We start from the raw sequence: 22,301 nt of genomic DNA, 5'->3' as shown, positions 1-22,301 counted from the left end.
GCTTATACTCAGCCAGCTGTGAACCAGCATCCCCAGGTCCTTTTCCTCTGGACAGCTTTCCAGCCGCTCCTGCCCAAGCCTATAGCGTTGCCTGGGGTTGTTGTGGCCAAAGTGCAGGACCCGGCACTTGGCCTTGTTGAACCTCATACCGTTGGCCTCAGCCCATCGATCCAGCCTGTCCAGGTCCCTCTGCAGAGCCTTCCTACCCTCCAGCAGATCAACACTCCCGCCCAGCTTGGCGTCATCTGCAAACTTACTGAGGGAGCACTCAACCCCCTCATCTGGATCATTGATAAAGACATTAAACAGAACTGGCCCCAATAGTGAGCCCTGGGAAACCGCACTTGTGACTGGCCACCAGCTGGATTTAACACCATTCACCACAACTCTTCGGGCCCTGCCATCCAGCCAGGAGCAGGGAAATAAATGCAACACAGAAAAAAACTTTTAATGGAGAAGACAGGAAAATGAAAGTTCCTGAGTGGCTTTAAGGGTACTTAAGACTATGAGAAAATATATTCCCTCCTGCTTTTTAATCCGTCTTTGATAGAACAACAGATTATTACCCTCACTCATACACTTTACCATAGCATATCCTGATAGCCATTAACAGGCGGTGTATCTTGTCTGTTTGCCCACATTCTAGAAGAAACATTTATGAAGGCTTTGCAGGTATTGATGTAATACTAGGATATAATGTGATATATAAATATATTAAGATACATTAATAAAAAGATACTTTTATATACATATATACACACTAAATATATCTGTCCCTGTAGCACAGATGAATAGAAAGAAAGCTTCTTTTTCCCCCTCACGCTGCGTATTAAAAAGGCATACAAGCACCAGGAGCTGCATTTCCATCTCCTACTGAATTTGCAGGGCACTTAAAAGTCTAGAGCAGACCGGCAAAACAAGTAGGAAACCTCATATTCCAGAAGAAACCCACCAGGTTTTTGACAAATTATTTTCGCACAATGCAGACAATCAATGCAAGCCAGCAAAACTCAGAGCTGAGATTCAAGGTGTACAACTCACAGCTAACCCAGAGAGACACTAGGTGGTGCAGTGATGCTGCAGCTGAGGCACACACGCCTCCCCGCCTCCTAAAAGGATGTTAGATACAGCATTTCTTTCAAGTTGTAGAAATACAACTTCAGGCTATTGCTTTGGCTCACAGCATGGTATTATTGCTCTGAAGGAACTAGACTCAATATTACACAATATCTTAATTTATTTATTTCTCAAACAGGTTGGCATTTGAGTGATTTTTTATAAAATATAATTTAAGTTTAAAAATTCTGAGAAAGGCCTAATATCTTGTTAGGCCAAAATCTTATTTCTAAACTTTCCTTTCAGACTAAAAATGACAGGAAATGTGATGTTAAAAGAAGGTGTTAGGTGTTTTTTGTTTTGTTTCTTTAATATCAAGCACATATCCTATCATCAGTCAAAGACACTATTCCTTTTTTTTTTTTTTAAATTCCAGCTTTATTAACTTTAAGTGCCTTTCCACCACAATAATTTCAAGAATTAATTGCACTGTTTATACAAAGGAAATAAACATATTCCCCAAGCAGTTTTATGTTCTGAAAAGAGAGAAACATCTGGTACTCCAAAGATAAACCATAAATATTACTCATCAGTCACACCGAGACACCATGGAAATGGGTAGCTGAAAAATTCTAAACGAGTTTGAACCAATACTACACCACAGTTGCGCCTAAAGTTAGAAATGCTACATTTTAGCACTAACAATAAAAAGGAGAATTATAGTTACATTTCTGGAGTGAAGCTTTTTCTTCCCAGGCTACTTTTAACCCAGACATAGCAAGTACCATGAGGTCCTTTAAGGCCCTGATTTTGCTGACATAAAGGCATAATTTCACATTACACCAGAAAAGTCAAGCACCACACACACACTGGAATTTTCTAAAATTCATTCCCTTGTATTTTCACAGCACTTGTGATCTCTGCCAGTAAGAACAAGAGTTAATAATTTCAATTCAGTACCCAGAAACTACTTAGGACTGTGTGGTGCCTTTTTAAAACTACGATGCTTATTGAACAACTATCTTTTTAAAGACTGCCTGTTCCCTCTCTAACTATTGGAAGGGGGTAGATGCAAAAGCAGCCACCTGAGCTGCTTTGATGGTATGCTACCAGGAGCAGGTCCTCATTTACCATTATTGGGGGCAGCGAGGGGTGAAAGGTGAGAAAGGCAAAAAGCGGTATTTATCCAGTAGAATAACATTCAGAACATGAAACTCAACATCAGTTTACAACCTTTGCATGCTATAAAAATTAAAAATATACATGCAAAGCTTATAAACTTTTCTGGGATGAGGTGGAAGACAAGAGTGAAGTAGTTAACACTTGTTACAGCTGAATTCTACTGAGCTTATGCATACATACGCATCATCAAAAACCAGTACAATATCCCATTACAAACTAAACAAAAGCCTATTCAAGATGGGGAGAAAAAAAAAAGAGAAACTGATTGTATCCAAAACACAGCTGCAAGATACACAGGTCTTACCTACTGAAAACCTGAAACTCATAGAAATATAGTTTACATGTATTTCAGGAGCAAGTTCCGTCCACTATCTTTTGCCCAACAACAGTTCTGCCGCTACCCTGGTGAAATTACGCTGCAATTGTTCCAGTGCTTCCCCCAACAGGAAGCAATCAATTGTTCAAAATTTGTGAGGGAACAGCTTCAACTGAAATACGGAATTGTCATTTTGGAGAAGAAAACAGATCCCATTTCCCAAAGAAAAAAATATTTTTAAATTATTTTATTTTTTAGAAATTTCTGCCTCTTGAGAAATAACATTCTGGGAACTAACATTTTTTTCGTCGAAGTTTTCTTCCTTCTCACACATTGCTTCATAGAGGAAAGCCAGAAGCTGTTTCTCCCAAGTGTCCTGGGACGTGCAGCACCAGTCCAGCGGAGGAGCCTTGGAAATGCTAATTTACTCTCCCATAGGTGTTGAAGGGTTCTAAAGAAAAGAACAAACCTCACCTCTTGGGGCACGGCATATGCCCAATCTTGCAATAAAGTAGATTTCCCCACCACTCCTTTTTCAAAAACACAGCAAGGCTTCAGGAGATAAAAACCTGGAAGCCAAGCAATGTCAGTTGAAGATCAAAATTAATCTAGGTAAAAGGCTGACAGATCAATTATACTTGTGTATGTAGTATATGTATATACACACTGGAAAGTGAAGAGAGTTTATTTGCTGTTTTGTTTTCTGAATGGTTTTCCTAGACTTTCAGCTTGTCTCACAGACTAAGGTGCCGTTAAGTTTTTTTTGTATATACTACAAGAAGGTAACACTGCTGAAGGGACACTAAACTTTCAACAACGTAATCAACACCAGCTTTAAAGGCTATCTCTGACCTAACCAACCACATTCGCTTTAACTGTAAAACCTACCATATTTCTTTCCAGTCACACTGTTTCTGTACCTTCTGCTCCTTACCATGCCCATGCAAATGAAGTCTGAGAATCAAAGGGCTTGAGCAGGTTGTGTATAAGCTACGTTCAAGAGGACCACCTTTTGCTTGGCATCGTTAAAAAAGAAAAAAGTTTGTTCTGATGTACTTGCAGCATCAGGATTTGATGGGGAGGTGTGCATAAGCCATTTACTCACTAGGTGTGCATAAGCCATTTCATGATGCCAGATAAACCAATAAAAAAAAAAATTAAGTTAACTGTGAAAAATGTAAGTGCAGCCGCCATTCCTTAAGTGTCTCATTCCAGAATCAGTTATTGTCTACAGCCAAAGCATAGCTTTTTCTTTTATAGCATCTTAAAATAAAAAATTGAAAGAAAAAACAAAAGCACCATATGCATTACATGGCCCAAAACACTGATTAAAATTTTATTCAACCTCAGTGATACACCTTCTACTGCTATGGTTTTTGAATGCTTTGGCTTCCTGCACCCATGTTTAAGTAGCAATCCAAGCAGTAGAAGTGACCAACTCTAGCATCAAGCAACTACTGGAGAGAAACTGCATTCCTGCTATTCCATGGTCCTTACAGACTCTGTGATTGCATAAACTTTGTTATTCAATAACTACAGCTCTCGAAACTGAGAAAAACAAGCTGGGTACCTGTCTACTGCTTCCAGTAACTGGTTTTTAAATGGCCAATTCATTGCTGGGATACAATCCAATCAGGTCAGCATTTATATTTAATCATCCACTTATAATGCAAGACAATTCAAACAATGGTACAATTGTTAGTTTCTGAGCTTAGTCGCAAACCAAACTAGATTTTCTTTCCCTGTTAAGGTTTCTAGCATCCTTTGTTCTAACTCTATTAATAGAAGAATGATATGCTGTATTCTTGGAAGCATTTTACTTTTGTTCAAGCATTCCTGTGGCAGTGAGATTGCATATAATATGTCATATTATCTTTCTTTTCTTGGCTGATGGAAATAAACCTGAAAACGATTCTGTATAATGCATAAATTTTAATGGTACATTTGACTACATCTAAGACTAAAACCCCATAAAATTCACACAATATAATGCATTTCATACACCTATCAATGCCATATCACAAACCTCACAACATAATTGTCAAACAGAAGGTCACTGATACACACGGTAGATAAATAAAATCTTCAAATGCATTTAAACTTCCATAACAGTAAGAACCTAACTAAAATTTCTGTTAAAAAACAAGTTAAAAATTGACAATTCAAAAGATATCAAATCTCTATAAAATTAAGCTGTTTTGAGCTTGAAGTCATACGTTCAGCATCATTCAGATACGTGCCACAACAGCTTGATTTATTAGCCACCTCTTAGCTGTTTTCTAGTCACACCTCTCCACATTCCTTTCCTTCTACCACCACACTCCTCCCTTCAAGGTCTTAAGCAACTCACCTCTCCCTCTCAAAATGTCTCAACAGCCTACTCAGTCATGCCAGAAAGCATTGCTGAAGTTCACCCCTAAACTTTAACATGTCTTGCACATATCTAAAATGAAAACAAAATTTGGTGCAGATAGGAGTTTGGTAGTTTTTCTGTCATCCGTACAGTGAGATGCATGGATGTAAACGCAAATCTGGGGATCGCATTTGAAGCGTTTAGGTCCGTAAGTCTTATACTGATACTCCTCCCAGTACATTTGGAAGAAGAGGGAACAAGCAAACAAACAAACAAACAAAAAAATCACCAAGATCCCCTAACATCTCAATAACCATGTGACAGTGGATTAAGCCAGCTGCACGTACTTCAGTAAAACACATTCAGAATCTCTTTGCTCACAGAGAAGTTTCCTCCTCAGGGCCTCCAAAGGAGTATAAATTGCTTTTTCAAACAATAAAACTAAGCGTAAATGCTCCCTACAGCTCTGAATTTTTCTGGGACAGTGTCACCAGCAACCTATCATCCAATATAAAGTTGTGTTACACTGAAACTCACCACGTACCTGATGACACTGATAGAAACACTTTGAGGTAAGAAAAGAACAAAAGGGCAGATGAGAGTAGTAAAATTCAAGTATTTTCCATTCCTTCCCCACAATCCTTTTGCAAGGTTGGATGTGAAGCTGAAGTATACCATGCAGTTATGTACTAGCACATGACTTCACTAATGTCCGAACATGTTGTTATAAAGAACATTTCAAACACCCCCAACCAATGTAGAAATTATTCCTACCAATAGCGTTAATGACAGCAGTCAACCAATAACCAATAAATCAACACAAGGGGCGGAGGGGGCGGTGTGTGAAGTCAGCTGCCCCTTTTCTTTAGTATCAAGATACAACTTTCACTTGGCTGATTCATTCCCAAAGCACTAATCCGAGTTTATCTGCAGCCATTCTTGCTTCACTTGCAAGGATGCCAGCAGAACAATTTGAATGTAAGGAAGTTCAGGCTTCGCTCCAACCATTAAATGAAACCAAACCGACATATTCCTATGAAATAGTGCCACTTCCACTGAACTGTATACTGAAGTACACAAAGAATAAGCTGACCAGAACAAGATCAGCGAGCGACAGAATAAATTTTATTCCTCCTTTTGTGACTATTAGTTACTTTCATAAACGACATGAGGCTTTGAAAAGAACTGGGAAAGAAAAACAAGAGAATCCTTTTACATATGCGGCGAAAAGGAAATTAAACATCTCAGAATTGTTAAGGTTTAGAAATGGTTCCATTAAGTTACCACCCAGAGCAAAGCTCACTTTGGTAGCAAGTTCATTCTCTACTGAGATTCAGAACAGAAAGTTTTCTTCTTGTGGTCTGAGCCACATAAAAGAGCATTATACAATTCAAGGACCTTCTGACACACAAAGCAGAAGCAAACCATGACGAAGTGTTCTGCTTTTTTCCCACCTGAAAGAAAAAGAAGTTATGTACCTGCCTATAGACAAAAAAGCCTTACAAAAGGTAAGAAAAATTTAATCCCTTTCCAAATCATCGTGATCCGAGAGTTTTAGACCATCCTTATTGCTGCAGAAGACATTAGGAATGTATCCACTGGCTTCTACAAGGTAAAGCGGGAAAAGAAAGCTTTGAAAATAATGGAAAAGTAAGTCAAATTATTACAGCAGGCAGAGAAGTTAATGGATCAAATTTAATGAATGAAATTATATAGTTTAACACCATAGCAACGTTAAAATTAAGAAGGCATCATAATAACCTGTCAAACAAAAAGCCACAGAGAAAATGACAAAACATACTCAAGGCATCTCCATATGTCAGACTAGATTATAAGTACTTCACAGACACCGAAGGGACAGCAAAGGGGTCCAGGAAGGCTGGACGTTCTTCAAGAAGGAAGTCTTAAAGGCGCAGGAGCGGGCTGTCCCCATGTGCCGCAAGAAGAACGGGCGGGGAAGGCGACCGGCCTGGCTCAACGGGGAGCTCTGGCTGGGACTCAGGAAAAAAAGGAGAGTTTATCACTTGTGGAAGAAGGGGCAGGCAACTCAGGAAGAGTACAGGGATCTCGTTAGGTCATGCAGAGAGGAAATTAGAAAGGCAAAAGCCCAGCTAGAACTCAACCTGGCTACTGTCGTGAGAGACAACAAAAAATGCTTTTATAAGTACGTTAATGACAAAAGGAGGGCCAAGGAGAATCTCCATCCAATCCTCCATTGGATGTGGGGGGGAACGTTGCCACCAAGGATAAGGAAAAGGCTGAGGTACTCAACGCCTTCTTTGCCTCAGTCTTTAGTAGTCAGAGTGGTTATTCTCAGGGTACTCAGCCCCCTGAGCTGGAAGACAGGGATGGTGAGTAGGATAAACCCCCCATAATCCAAGAGGAAGCAGTTAACGACCTGCTACGTCACCTGGACGCTCACAAGTCTATGGGGCCGGATGGGATCCACCCGAGGGTACTGAGGGAGCTGGCAGAGGAGCTTGCCGAGCCGCTCTCCATCATTTACCAGCAGTCCTGGTCAACTGGGGAAGTCCCGGACAACTGGAGGCCTGCCAATGTGACACCCATCTACAAGAAGGGCCGGAAGGAGGATCCGGGGAACTACAGATCGGTCAGCCTGACCTCGGTGCCGGGGAAGATCATGGAGCGGTTGGTTTTGAGGGTGCTCACGAGCCATGTCCGGGACAACCAGGGGATCAGGCCCAGCCACCACGGGTTCATGGAAGGCAGGTCCTGCCTGACCAACCTGATCTCCTTCTATGACCAGGTGACCCGCCTCGTGGATGAGGGAAAGGCAGTGGATGTGGTCTACCTGGACTTCAGTAAAGCCTTTGACACTGTCTGCCACAGCATTCTCCTAGAGAAGCTGGCGGCTCACGGCCTAGACAGGTACTCTCTTCGCTGGGTAAAAAACTGGCTGGATGGCCGAGCCCAGAGAGTTGTGGTGAACAGAGTTAAATCCAGTTGGCGGCCGGTCACGAGCGGTGTTCCCCAGGGCTCAGTTTTGGGGCCGGTCTTGTTCAATATCTTTATCAACGATCTGGACGAGGGGATCAAGTGCTCCCTCAGTAAGTTTGCAGACGACACCAAGTTGGGTGGGAGTGTTGATCTGCTCGAGGGTAGGAAGGCTCTGCAGAGGGACCTGGACAGGCTGGATCGATGGGCTGAGGCCAACGGTATGAGGTTCAACAAGGCCAAGTGCCGGGTCCTGCACTTTGGCCACAACAACCCCAGGCAACGCTACAGGCTTGAGGAAGAGTGGCTGGAAAGCTGCCCAGAGGAAAAGGACCTGGGGGTGCTGATTGACAGCCGGCTGAACATAAGCCGGCAGTGTGCTCAGGTGGCCAAGAAGGCCAACGGCATCCTGGCCTGTATCAGGAATAGTGTGGCCAGCAGGAATAGTGTGGCCAGCAGGAATAGGGAGGTGATCGTGCCCCTGTACTCAGCACTGGCAAGACCGCACCTCGAATCCTGTGTTCGGTTTTGGGCCCCGCACTACAAGAAGGACATGGAGGTGCTGGAGCGTGTCCAGAGGAGGTCAACAAAGCTGGTGAAGGGCCTGGAGCATAAGTCTTATGAGGAGCGGCTGAGGGAACTGGGGTTGTTTAGTCTGGAGAAGAGGAGGCTGAGGGGAGACCTCATCGCGTTCTACAACTACCTGAAAGGAAGTTGTAGTGAGGTGGGTGTTGGTCTTTTCTGCCAAGTAACTAGCGATAGGACAAGAGGAAATGGCCTCAAGTTGCGCCAAGGGAGGTTTAGATTGGACATTAGGAGAAATTTCTTTACTGAAAGAGTGGTCAGGCCTTGGAACAGGCTGCCCAGGGAAGTGGTGGAGTCACCATCCCTGGAAGTATTTAAAAGACGTGTAGATGAGGCACTTAGGGACATGGTTTAGTGGACATGGTGTGTTGGGTTGACGGTTGGACACGATGATCTTAGAGGTCTTTTCCAACCTTAATGATTCTATGACTGATGCACCAACGGTACTCTGGTACAGGGCTTTTCACATTTTACTAATAGCTTGACAAGCGTATCTGAGGCACATGACTGAAGATCTCCCCACCTTCTTCCCCCATCTTAACCTATCCTTAAACCTTTCAGGTGCACTGGGCACTGTGCACAAATAGCTATGGAAGCATAATTGAGTGCATAGCAGCTGTTGGAAATGCCAGTAGGCACCCATCTGCAATCAACACCATGTCTTTAAAAGTCTGACCCGAGGGTTTTTGCAACCTGACCTACCGTAACACATCATACCGAGGTAAAGGACATACCGGTATTTGTCAACTATCAGCAACTGAAAGGGAGTTCCTGCCAAAGTACTGGGTCAGTAACAACATCCCTACTTTGATGCTAAACTGCAAGACTTTCAGGAAAATTTAAGTGCTGGAAAATAAAAATTTACAGCCAAACTCTAACCACAATGTAGTCCACAGACAAAAAACCCCAAGTATAATTCTACACAGAAACAGGAGTTCTGATGGCATCATCTAAGGAGCATGCACACACATGCTACCGATCAGCTACGCTACTGCCCTTCAATTGCTTTAAAAATGTATCTACTTAACCCCATGAACAGAATAACCAAAACCATTGACCACTTTTTACTTCTGGAATAAAAATTACTTAGGAAAACAAAGTAATCAAAAATGTAAATTGTTTTTCATCCTGTTTTGCAACTCTTCAAAAAGCTTCTGAAACACTGACTGGACAAAAGAGTCCTCAAGCCCTGGCCACTAGAAGAAAACCACATTATCCAGCAGATTTTTGCAGTGCTGGACATAGAAAGAAGAGCAATCAGTGCCAAGCACTGACCCTGGCAGCAAGCTGCTCGGTTCAGTCAAAGGCCAACAATTTGCCTCTCACAGCTTTGTCTGTGGAGCCTGGAATGACCGCCTAGCTGGTCATCCTGCATTCCAAAAAGCTCATACTGACTAAGTATCATAAGGGTTGAGCGTCTGAAATGCTCTCCCATCACAGAATAGGCATGCTTATGCAAGGGAAAGATATGGCAGGCTGGGTACATACATTATTAAGTAATAAATAAATAAACAATGGATAGGTGTATCATTTCTTGTAGCTGTATAAGGAAGCTGTTAGATCACAGCTGTTTTTTGCAAGATTTTTTCTTTTTTGGTTGTGTTTTTTTAGCAAGAATCATTTATCCAAAATTCAGTTGGGAAACACTAATTGCAGTATTGTTAAATCAGATCTAGAGAATCCAGCAGCAGAATATGTAAAAAGATATTGCTCTCTGATTATTTAATAGGGCACAACACAAGGCACAAACACCCGGAAAACTGCTGACAATCATCTGCCTGCTTAGTTAACTGCTACCACTGTAGGCCTCGAAGGAGCTTTATTGTATTTTTAAGCTACTGGATAGAGATGCCTGGAGGGTTGATGAAGGCATCTCTCCTGCTGTTTAGTAAGTTAGACGATGTTTTACTCTTACAGAGCATCAAGAATAATTGCATGTATATATTAGTTTCCACTGTACATTCCAGCTAAGATGCATTCAGGAACATAATTCTGCCTTAAGGCTGGTACTTGCAGTACATGCCTGTCTTATCAGCACAGATCACATAAAATTCTTGGCAAGTTCTGCATTTTGATGGTGAGAAAGACATTCCACATACAGTTTTAAAATACAAAGTGATTTTAAGTTAACTGCAGTTTTAACACAGTCATTAATTACACTACACTATTTGGCTCATAAGCCATATATGACAGTTCAGGTCATTCAAAAAAGAGATTCCTGCAGCATCAATGACGTTAGCTTCCTAAGAACATACTGCAACTTACCACTTTCTGTTACACAAAGGACTCCAAAAATGTTTCCAATGTCAGTTCAATCTTCATTTGTCTTATAGTTCTAATAACCACAAGCTGTGAAAAATAGATTTCCTAGTATAGTCATTAATTTTATATTGTTTGCATAGCTGCATTACGAAAAATAAAGAGGAAACTAGAAATCACAGCTGTAGTATCTCTCCAGATTATTTTTCTGTCTTTTTCTACAAAATAATGAACAAACTGTTGTCTTTATAGAAGGAACAGAATTATGGTGATATTAATAACTGTAATATAAGGAATATAACCATTGCAGGAGTCACACTGACAATTTCTCCCTACTTAAGTTCAGTACGCGTAAGAAACATAAGATTTCTCACCATCTCAAATAGGCAGGAGGAAAGATCAGCCAAAACTCCCTTTCTGCTGACAGAGAAGCTGCTACTGAATTCATAGAACTGAATTCATATGGAACCATTCCATACTCACTATGATTTTGTTTAAATGAAGTATTTATGCAATAGCCATGTAAAGTGTACATCCAAAGTGTACATGTGTAAATACAAGCTCCGTAACTACTATAGCTCACACATGCACAGTCAGGCTTTCCATCCATCTCAGGTCAACACATTTAAACCTCATCTCCAGAGACCCCAGCAAGGCAAGTCACCGACACATTGTCATGGATATTTAAGTTTCTCTCACCAGAACCATCAGCAAATGATTACACCTACTTACTAAATGTATTGCAGCAACAGAAGTGTCAAATGCAATGGGATCTGTGTCAAAGAGCTTACAAGATGGATTCAGAAGAGATGAAACAGACAGGTACAGGAAATGATGAAGATAACAGAACAAGAAGGGTGGAGTAAGAGTAGGATAGTTATCCAGATAAACTGCACAACCTCTGTGATTAAAAAAAAACAAAACAAACCAACCAAACAAAAACCAATCCAAAACCACACACTCTGGAAATAATCACATAAAAGAAAGTATCAACTGGTAGTTCACTGATGGCCAATAAATACCTGTAATGTGCAATATGGGACATTGGCTAACACACACAGACTCCACACGCAAAGAGGATACTTCCGGTACGAATTATTCTACAAGCCACAAAACAAACTATGAGGCATAAATAAGTTCTGTTCATGGCTTCCATCCACGTTTCAGCAGGGGTGGGGGAGATGACAACAGATAAACTCAGTTTCCTGCACGCCGGCACGCACACCACGCAGCCTTTCCAGTCCTGACAGGTGCTGCTTGCTACTCACAGGTGCTTCGTAGCTATATTGGTTACTGCAGTTCATCAACAGGTGTAGGAAAACACGTTTTCCCACAAAAACTGAACAGTCTTTAAAAACAAAAACAAACAACAAAAAACCAAAGCAGGCCAGTAAGAGGGAGCATAGGATTTTCTTTTTCAAACTTGGAAACTTGTTTCTCCACAGAAACAGGGGTTAAAACACTGACCTGCATCCTGAGCACAAGCAGTATTTAAAATACAAAATCACGTTTTGCCTCCCGGCGTTCAAAACGTAAGAAACAGGCCAGCATTACCGAGAGCCGATCGCCCCGCTGCTCCTGCCCGCCGGCCTGAAGCTCCTCGCTCCGATTTAACTGAAAAAACACGGGATTTCCACCGACCTTCGGCTCCAGCAGCGTCACCGGCCACCCGCGGCGGGGGGGATGAAGGGAGCAGACCCGAATCCCGCACTAACCCAGCCCTCCCCCTCATACGAACGGCTTCTCCGCCTGAAGGGCTGGGGGTCCCGGTCTGGCTCGGGGGCGGCGGTACGTTAAGCGGGTGTGAAATACACGCGAACACCTGTAAGTAAGCGTTACACACACGCCCACCCTCCTCACAGGGTGCCACAGACGCGCCCCCCGCCCGCGGCCCACTCCACAGCCCCCCCGCCCCGCGGTGGGAGCCGGGCCCGCCGCGGAGCCCCTCCTGTGCCCCCTGCCGCGGCGGGGTCCCGGCCGGGGGGACACTACCACGGCCGCGGCGGGGGGTGCCGGCGGGCGAGCCCGGCAGGAGGAGGAGCGCGCGCGGGGGAGGCTACCGACCTGCTCCGCCCCCCCTGCGGGCTCCCGTGGTTCGCTCCCGGCGGAGCCCTGCGTCGCTCCCATAGTAACATCGCCGGCCCCGCCGCGCCGCCGGCCGCTGCTGCCCGCGGCCCCGGGCGCTAGTGCTCAAATCCGCCAGGCCCGGGCATGCTTCTCACCCGCCTCGGCCCCGCTGCCCGGGAAGGGCCGGAGGAAGCGGCCGGCGGGAGCGGCGCGGCGGCGGGGGCGGCCGGCGCCCGCCAGGGACAAAGCCGGCAGTGAGGAGCCCGCCACAAAGCGACTTTGTACTGCCAGGGGCCCGGCCGCCCTCCGCCGCCAGCCAATCAAGCCCGTAAACGCCTCGGGGAGGCGAAGAAACATTTTCATTCTCCCTGGGAAGAAAAGAATTGTTATACTCCATTTACAAAAATATTTCTTGTATTCTCGCCCTTGGCAGCGGCCAGTAGCTGACGCCTGTCACAGGGTAAACAGGAGAGACGGGCCCCGTGGCCCAAGCCCGGGCAACGCTTCTGACGCCAGGCTTTCGGACAGCACCGCAGCCCTGTTTTGCCAAACAGAAACGCACCAGTCATTGCTACCTTTTCTGTTTGTTTTTAGGAAGACACGGGTTTAAAAGCCCTCACACACCTGATGGCTTCCCCAAATCCGCAGTCTTAGTCAGGCCTCCTTCCCACCACCTAACAGCCCTTCCATATCACTCTCAAACTCAACACTGCTGCTATTAATTCAGAGGCTGAATTGCTTGGTTTTACGGCCGTAATTACATATTTTGAAGCAGCATGTTCTTGAGGTAATAGTATTCTCAAGAGCTTGCAGAAATGACTGGTCACTAAAAGCACTAAGGAGGAGAAGACTGGCAGAAATTCAACCACACTTGTATTCAAAAATAAAGATTTCTTTCCCAACACTACTGTCTTCCTGGAGTTACGTTATTTTGGGTGGATGAGTCAATACTCAAATCAACTCTTGGAAGGAAGAAATTAAGAATGAGGACAAAATGTAAGGGAAGAGCTTGCTTAAGCCAACGCTTTACAAAAAGAATGCAAACAGCATGTTACTTTGTATGGCCTACCCTCAAATTTGGAGAGAAAAAGGCAGAAAAATGCAAAGCATAAACTTTGCTCTTCTTTCATCTGGTTTTACAAGTGAGTGATACCATCCAACTTTTGTTGTAACACTAGCAGTCTAGTATACAACCAAAGTCAAGACCACTTGGTAAGATGAAGTGTAGGGGGGCAGGCTCCTCATGCACATGGGGTTCTGTGATAGCATCTGGCATCAAGAATTTCTCCATGAGACGCAGCAGGGCAAGGCAAAACAGCTGCCACTCTCCGCACCGCTGAGTGCTTCTGCATATCTCTGCAATCTGGAGGCAACTTTCCAAAAAGCTAGCACTGGCTGGCAACATCAGCACAGGAGATTACGCCACAGCGCCAGCAGAGAAAGCCACTGTCCAATACTCACTTCCTTGAAATGACAAGACACGATGAAAACAAAATGAGTTGGTTTTTGCTTTGACAGGATACGGTAGGATTTTGCTGCAGATGACTATGTAGTTTAGATGCAAGATCCATTTTTGGTTTTAGCCAGATGGCAATATACTTGTTCAAAGAGAGCAGTTGTCAGACATAAGGTGGGACAGGGAAAGGAGAAGCCACTAGATCCCTGCGACTGCCGTCTCTTAACACACATACCAAGTTCATGGCAGCATACAGTAGAGCACCAGCTCCTGCAGCCGCCTCCCTCCACACAGGCTCCGACAGAAGATGATGAGCCAGCACTCCCGATTCCCCCACTAGACACAGCCTGTTGGGGAGTGCAGGCAGTGCCAGTCAGAGCAATGTAAGGGTCTGCCTATCCTGTCCAAGGCCAAGGAGGATTACTTTTTGTTCCAGACAAAAGCTGTGGCTTGGCCTAAAGCCTCATTTTGGCATGTTCTGACTTTATCAAAGCCACATGGTGTTATCATTAATAGTGGGGTTATCAGGCTATACTTCCCTGAGCTGCAGGGCAGCAACGAAGGTTAACACGCTTAGCTAGCCTGAGGTAAGTGCAACACAGATCCAGGAACTGACCACAGTTATGCAAGCAAAATAGGCTGGTTTTCAATCCCTTACCACAAATCATCACCTGCGAAGGGCCAATCAGTTTGTCTCCATTCAGTTTCCTGCAATAACAGATGGAAAACAATCCATTTTGGCTTATCAAAATATTTCCCACATTTGTCCATATAATTTCTCACTTGTAAGAGTACAGAGGACACATACCTTTTCCTGCTTTCTTACTTCTTTTCTCAAATCAAACTGCTACTCTGCCATAATGGGCAGATAAATCAATCCATACCAGCCTGAAAATGTGAGCAGTAAGTGACCTCTAGTGCTCATGCTCACGCTAGAGCTTGGCCAAGTGCCCAGACACCCATAGTGATGGCATGGACTGATGCAACTATCAACATAATTACAACTTACAAGTTACTTATCCTGCAACTCAACCACAGAGAACAAATTTTCAGGCCTTCCTGGGTACTTTCTGCCCTTTGACCGAGCTATTCTCCCAAGGTGGATACGTAGGTAGGCTTTACAAGGGGAGGATGATGCCACCTAAAACAAAAATGCAAGGATACAAGACAGCAGTGTAACCACTGACAAGAGCTGCGCCTCCAGCACCCCAAGTTCCTACTTCCTGTGGCAGGAAAAGGGAGAACAGGTACTCAAAGCAACCAATACACCTAACAGCTATTCCATGGGAGGACAGCATCCCCATACTCTTCCCCTGTAAGCTGATGGAAAACAAAACCAAATCCCTAAACCAGAGCTCAAAGCAGCACATCTTTAAGTGTATAATTAGATGTAACTTCTCCTCCTGACTCAGCTGTTCTTAAACACTACAAGACTCTGCACTGTGGATCACGAGTGACTACACAGAATACCTACAAACTAGCCAAAACTGACCTGGGACAGCAGCACAAGCAGAAGAGGGGCAGGATACCCAGCAAAATGGTCTGTGCTGTCTATGCAGGTGTCTGCGCACTTCAGAGTATTTGGAAGCATGGCTGCATGCACTTTTCATTCATTACCTCCCTTTGAAACGGAACGTGCAGGTACAGTTGTTGTCAGTCCTGGAAGGGATACTGCATCATGAAAAGTAAAGGCTGGGTACCACACCATGTCAAAATTACATGAATTGGGCTATAAATGTCCTGCAGCTCTGTCCTCTGCAGTGTTTCGGACCAGCTACTTTGCATGTGCAATAACTGTACAAAGCAGTATCATGTGCAGGGGATTTCATGAAATGTTATGTAGGTGTGTAGAGATTTTAAAACTAACTTTCATGGAAAGATTAATTGGTAGTAACTCTATGAGAAACATGCAAATGACTTCTAGTGACCACATTTCCCATTGAGATTTTCGGTTTAAGTAATCAAGGCAGACATTGTTTGCCTGCAATCAGATTGCATCTACGGTCTGTGTAACACTAATTTAGAGAGATCACTTGCTTGAGTCATGCAAAACCTAGGACGTATTCCATAAATTATCTAATGCTACTAATGGTGAATGAAGCAGTTGTGCCGCTTCCAGCATCAGCACAGGGAACACCCATTTAACACTACACTACAAGATGCAAATTTAAAACAAGCAGCTGCCTCTCACAGTTACCCCTGCCAATCAAGTAAGGCTATTCAGCAACTTGCCTGCAGCAACCAAGATTAGTTACCATGTCGTGATTCAGGTTCTCTCTACCTCCTCCCCACCGTCAAGCCTTTTAACTGGCCCCTCTGATAATCAGTTCTTTTTCTTTTTTTTTACATGTTAGAGTTCAACACTTAGTAGTGCTGCTAGACCGCATGGCAAACAGGCAGTGTCTTTAAAGAACTGGGAACTGATTTCAGCAAGAGATACCGGGAATGTAGGCTGCTAGTCCAGTTGTTGAACTGTCTGAACAGAGATGTCAGTTTTGCTTTTGTTTTTAAGCAAGTGTTCATGATCCTCTGATGAAAGGCACTGTAGAAGTTTCTAAAAATACCACGTTGCCAAACAGCCTTTCCCCCTTCCCTTCCAGGCAATCTCTTTAGACTGCTGCATGTCATCAGCCTACAAAATCACAGAAATCAGTCATCCTGGTCCTACTCAAATGATTCATAAATCCAATTACATCCGCTTCTTTATATAGTAAGCTGAGCCCTAGCAGATTCAACCTTCAGGATTAGAGGATGTGTAGGTAGCCGACCTCTGACTCTCAAACTGCTCAGGAGCTACATATGGTTCAAACCCTGTGGGAGTAGGGATAAGAGCAACAGTGGATGGTTTTGACTTTGTACCGTTGAACAAACCCTGGGCAAGCGCTGAAGCCTTGCTGGCACCGAAACCATGAGAACAGCAAGAAGGGAGTGAATACTGCTGCTCCTGAAACCGAGATGGGAACAGTGAGGCAGGTGGCCGACACCCCGTGAGTGATGCCTCGGAAACAAAGTAATGCAAAGATTGGCTGCTTGTCACCAGGTGCAACAACTTGTAACAAGGGCTAACACGTAGACAGTATTGTAGCAGGTAGACAACAAGTAGATAGTAGGAGATAAGCTGTGCGGATTGGCACAAAAGAAGATCTTTTTGCTACTTCCACAGAGTGTTGCGCTGATTATTTCTGAAGAATACACCACAAGTGGCGCCCGAACAGGGACCTGAAGCTTGGTTGGCGTAGCCTGGCCGGACTATGAGGAGCTGAAAGGAAGCTCACTGGGTGCACCACAATTGCCTCTCTGCCGGACAGAAGGTAAGCGACCGGGGACAACATGGGCAATACACTGATCCTTGAACAGAAAAATGCGTTGGAAGCCTTGAAACAGATTTTGGCCTGACAGCATAAGCGTATTGCTGACTATGATTTGAAAAGCTTACTGGCATGGGCGCAAGATAACGACCCGGATCTTAATCTTCAAAATATGTATGAGCCTGAGAAATGGGACGCGGTTGGTGTTCGGTTATGGGACACGGCGACTCGTAATGACAAGACTGCCGCCGAGTTATTAGCCCCCTGGCAAACTTTGTTTGAAGCTTTAAAGGAGCATGTAGGGTCCGGTGCACCTGCCCCAGCTTCCTGCGAGGCGGGTGGGAGTACACGACAATCGGAGCCTGCTAAGACAGAGGCGATAGTAGAAACTGAACCCCCGAAAGAATGTCCGTTTGAGCCTTTTGATCCGGGTCCCGTTAGTCCGGAAAAAGAACCAGACCTTTTTCCCTCGGACACTCACAATCAGTGGGCTAACTTTTGGCAGCAAGCGAAGGCAACAGGGGACGCTGGTGTCCTGCAAGTGCTGGGCCAAGATGGACCCCCGCGCGTTGTGTACGACCATATGTCTCCTCGGAATCGTCCACGGAACACCCTTCTTCCCATCAACCAGAAACGTGTGGGTGACTCTTGCCAATGCCACGGGGACAGACAGCCTATGCCTGGCGCTCGCTACGCCTTCCAGCCCTTTCCGATCGTGTCTGGTCGGTGTACCGTTAGGACTGGATTGTTGGGGACATTTATACAATGATTCGGTTCTCCCCGATTGCTCAGCTCCTGGAACACGGCAACCTATCTGGTGATGCCAAGCGTCCTGGCGCAAATCGAACAGAAAGAATGCCACATGGTATCAGAATCTTAACGATGTAAATAATTTTCCTGCCCTGCCTTTACCGCCGCAAGAGTTAGATATTTTAGGGGTAGTGCAAGCACCGCTATGCTTTTTTGTAAATTATACAACTGGGCACAATGCGAACAGCGCTGGCATAGATATATCCCCAATGGGAATATATTGGAATGCTTCCATGTGGTGTAATTCTACTCTTGGTTCGCAGACTCAGTCAGGAACATCCCCTATAGGACTTCCTGATTCAATTTTTCTGATTTGCGGGCAAAGAGCCTGTCTGGGTATTCCTGGCTGAGCTGTTGGAAGTCCTTGTACCTTTGGAAAATTGACATTGTTCAATCCATACCGATTTGCCTTTAATCATGCTTCCGTGCTTGCACGCACTAAAAGGAGTACAAGTTATTTTGACTCCACATGTGATTCTAATGTTGTTTTTTGGAACTCTGCTGAATGCGTTTTGGCCAGTTTGATTGCAAGTGTAGGCACAGCTCATGCCCTAGCATCACTTAATAAACTCGGTTGCTGGTTAGCAAAAGAAACAAATGCTACAAGTAAAGCGCTTCGCGACCTTCTTATAGCTGTTGAGTACGTCACGCTACCTTACAAAATAGAGCGGCTATTGATTTTTTATTACTGGCAGAAGGACATGGCTGCCAAGATTTTGAAGGGATGTGTTGTATGAATTTGAGTGATCATTCGGAATCTATTCATGCTAGCATTCAGCATTTGCAAGACTTAACAAAGCAATTAGCTGTTCATAGTGATAATAATCCATTTTTTGATTTTTTTAACTGGATAAGCAACTGGGGCCTTGTGGGATGGCTTAAGCGTCTTTTGTGCCTTGCTCTGTTGTGTGTTGGAGTTTTTATTTGTGTATTGATATGTATTCCATGCTTGTTATCCTGTGTACAGAATATGATTAATGGCTCGTTACAACGTGTCATGTTAATCCAAGCAGCAAACAAAAAAGGGGGAAATGTGGGAGTAGGGATAAGAGCAACAGTGGATGGTTTTGACTTTGTATCGTTGAACAAACCCTGGGCAAGCGCTGAAGCCTTGCTGGCACCGAAACCATGAGAACAGCAAGAAGGGAGTGAATACTGCTGCTCCTGAAACCGAGATGGGAACAGTGAGGCAGGTGGCCGAAACCCCGTGACTGATGCCTCGGAAACAAAGTAATGCAAAGATTGGCTGCTTGTCACCAGGTGCAACAACTTGTAACAAGGGCTAACACGTAGACAGTATTGTAGCAGGTAGACAACAAGTAGATAGTAGGAGATAAGCTGTGCGGATTGGCACGAAATAAGATCTTTTTGCTACTTCCACGGAGCGTTGCGCTGATTATTTTTGAACAATACGCCACAAAACCACATGTATGGCACAGTAATCTTAATCTCTATCTTGAGGGGACTGGAGAAGAGTAGCCATGAATACCATCTTGGCACTTGTCACCATGTGTAGAAGTGAATCCAATGGCGGGCCACCAAGATGGTGGGGGCTAAAGCACCGGCCTTGCAAGAGCAGGCTGTGGCAGCTGGGCTTGTTCAGCCTGGATGAAGGATGGCTCCGTGACACCTAACAGCAGCCCGTTGGTGCTCACTGGAGGAGATTGAGGAGATGCAGCCAGGTTCTTAACAGTGGTGTGTGGTGGGAGGATAGGAGATGGTGGGCAAAAGTTCAAACAAGAGAGGTTTAGATGCATATAAGAGGAAAATTTTTCTCCATGAGGGCAACAAAGCCATGGACCCGGGTTACTATCTCTGTCCTTGGAGGTTTTCAAACCCCAACTGGGTAAAGCCCCAAGCAACCTGTTCCAATCTCACAGCTCACCCTGTTTTGGGCAAGAGGCTGGGCTAGAAACATCCTGAGGTCCTCTTCCACCTGATTAGCCTATCATTCCTGGGTTACTGCATGACTCAAGTGCCATCTGAAAGCAGAGTGACATGTTCATTATCCTGGCCCTTGTCCCCACTTCCAAAGTACAGCTTGTGATTATGCAGCATAAAGATTTTGGTGTGCAGCTTGCAGGCTCTGATAGGTTTGCCATCTCTGGTCTAGTGTAAGGATGCACAGCTATACACACTTTCCAGGTTTCAAAGCAGCAATTCTAAGGCTATTATTTTAGAAAGCACAGACGTCCCTGGAAGAAATACAGAGCCCAACATAAACAGCATCCCACACTTCATACATACTTTTTCTGGGGTAATCAACAGTACAAAACCCTCTGTGGCTCACCTGGCCACCTATTTTGACTTTCTCATGGTAAGGATTTTTTTTTTAACCTAGACATGCAGTTTTACCTAGATGCTTCATATCAACAAAATTTAAAACATGTAGATAAAGATTTACAGCAAGAAGCAGCACTGTTCTAAGCCAATTATAATCTCAATTTCAAGTTCACAAAAATGAAAAAAAAATTTACTGTGACAAACTGTTTTATGCTGAACGAGGAACAGCACTAGAGATATTAACAGTATGAAATACAGTAATATAGCCTATTTTTCTCAATGGTTTTGAAACATTAATCATCAGTTTTACTATATCTCACACATCACAGGTTTATTCTGCTGAAAAATAGCACAAGACTGCTTGTTTTGTTTGTTGCCACATCTTTGCAACGAACATGTCAATTAGAAAACACAGATATATAGCACATTTTACAGTGTGTTTGATAATAGTCAACAAAAATGATAGTGGGGAGAATAAAGAAATACAGTCTATTTATTCTAAACACATTTTCATCTGTGTAATGTTTTAAACTACACTGAAGTGTCTTGAAAAATCACACTTCTAAGTAAGGCAAGCAAATGAAATAGTGTGACTATTGCTAGAAAGTGAAACAGGGACTTAACAGTGACTCTACCCAAACACCCCCCCCCGCCCTTCCGCTATGACTATGCAAATTGAAGCAACTTTCTTTGCCATAAGCACTTTGACCTCTATAAATTTAAGAAACTACAAAAGCTAGTACTGTTATCCTAAAGATTGAAATAACGAAGTAGTTTAAACAGATCCAAACCACACAAGTGTATACTCTTTTTTTTCCCCTTGAACACCATACAAAAGCGTGGATCAACACTTGAAAGGAAATCTCTTCCCCACCCCCAATTTGTTCATTTTAAGGCACGACATTGAGCACATTTTGTTTGAACATTCATTTTGCTTACATCTCATTTCCTTCCTCTCTTCTCCATGTTTCTTGACTACTCCTTGCAAGGCTGTGAAATAATCCTCTGCTTTTAGCAATTTATCTGCCTTCCCTCACTAGAAGTCAAGCCCTACAACATCAAAAACTTTACCATGGTAATCAACTCTTACGGCTCAAATTAATTAAGACAACACAGTAAAAAAACAAACATCCCATTCTCATGGAGATCGTTATACTTACTAATAACAAGCAAAAGAACACGCAGAATGCACAACATACACAAAACTTTGTTAATTTTTTTCTGATACAGAGTTAATTTAAAAAACAAAGCTCCAGACAGTTCTTCAGCCAAGTTAGTCCCTTAGAGCACTAAAACTATGCTTCAAAGCTGTGCCTCTCCCCACCCTATTTATACTGGCAAACCTCCTGCTGACGAGCTCATTAGAAAACAAAGCACTTCTACAGCCCTGTGCAGTAACAGCAAGGTCCCAGCTAGGGTACTTTGCTCACTTTTGGGTGCTGCTCTTCAGGAAGGACTGAAATGAGCTGGTGAGAGTCCAAGGGAGAATAGTGAGAACAATCATCAGGGAGAAAGCAGATGGACACAGCCACCCCGGTCATTCACGTGCCCGTTCCACAACTCCTGGGAGCCCCGTTCTACAACTCCTGGGAGCCCACAGGCAAGGTGGCTGGATGCAGCTTCTGAGGCATCTTTCTGTAGTGGATGCATGGCTCTGGAGTTTCTTTTGCT

General features: G+C 44.0%; 1 protein-coding gene across 6 annotated transcripts in view; it reads right to left on the bottom strand.

The window, feature by feature from the left end:
- Positions 1–22,301, bottom strand: part of TJP2 (tight junction protein 2) — an 86,563-nt gene that overhangs the window by 34,745 nt on the left and 29,517 nt on the right. Inside the window, exon 1 of one of the 6 annotated variants that reach the window (XM_075137877.1) lies at positions 12,771–13,026. The exons of the other annotated variants lie outside the window; for them this stretch is intronic. Within the exon in view, the coding sequence (XP_074993978.1) occupies positions 12,771–12,833 (63 nt within the window). The 5' untranslated portion in view covers positions 12,834–13,026. Of the gene's footprint in view, positions 1–12,770; positions 13,027–22,301 lie in introns of those variants that run through there. 6 annotated transcript variants of the gene reach the window in all.

This window comes from Calonectris borealis, chromosome Z (assembly GCF_964195595.1).
Source record: "Calonectris borealis chromosome Z, bCalBor7.hap1.2, whole genome shotgun sequence".
Classification (NCBI taxonomy): Eukaryota; Metazoa; Chordata; class Aves; order Procellariiformes; family Procellariidae; genus Calonectris; species Calonectris borealis.
This window is presented reverse-complemented; position numbering and strand designations above follow the sequence as displayed.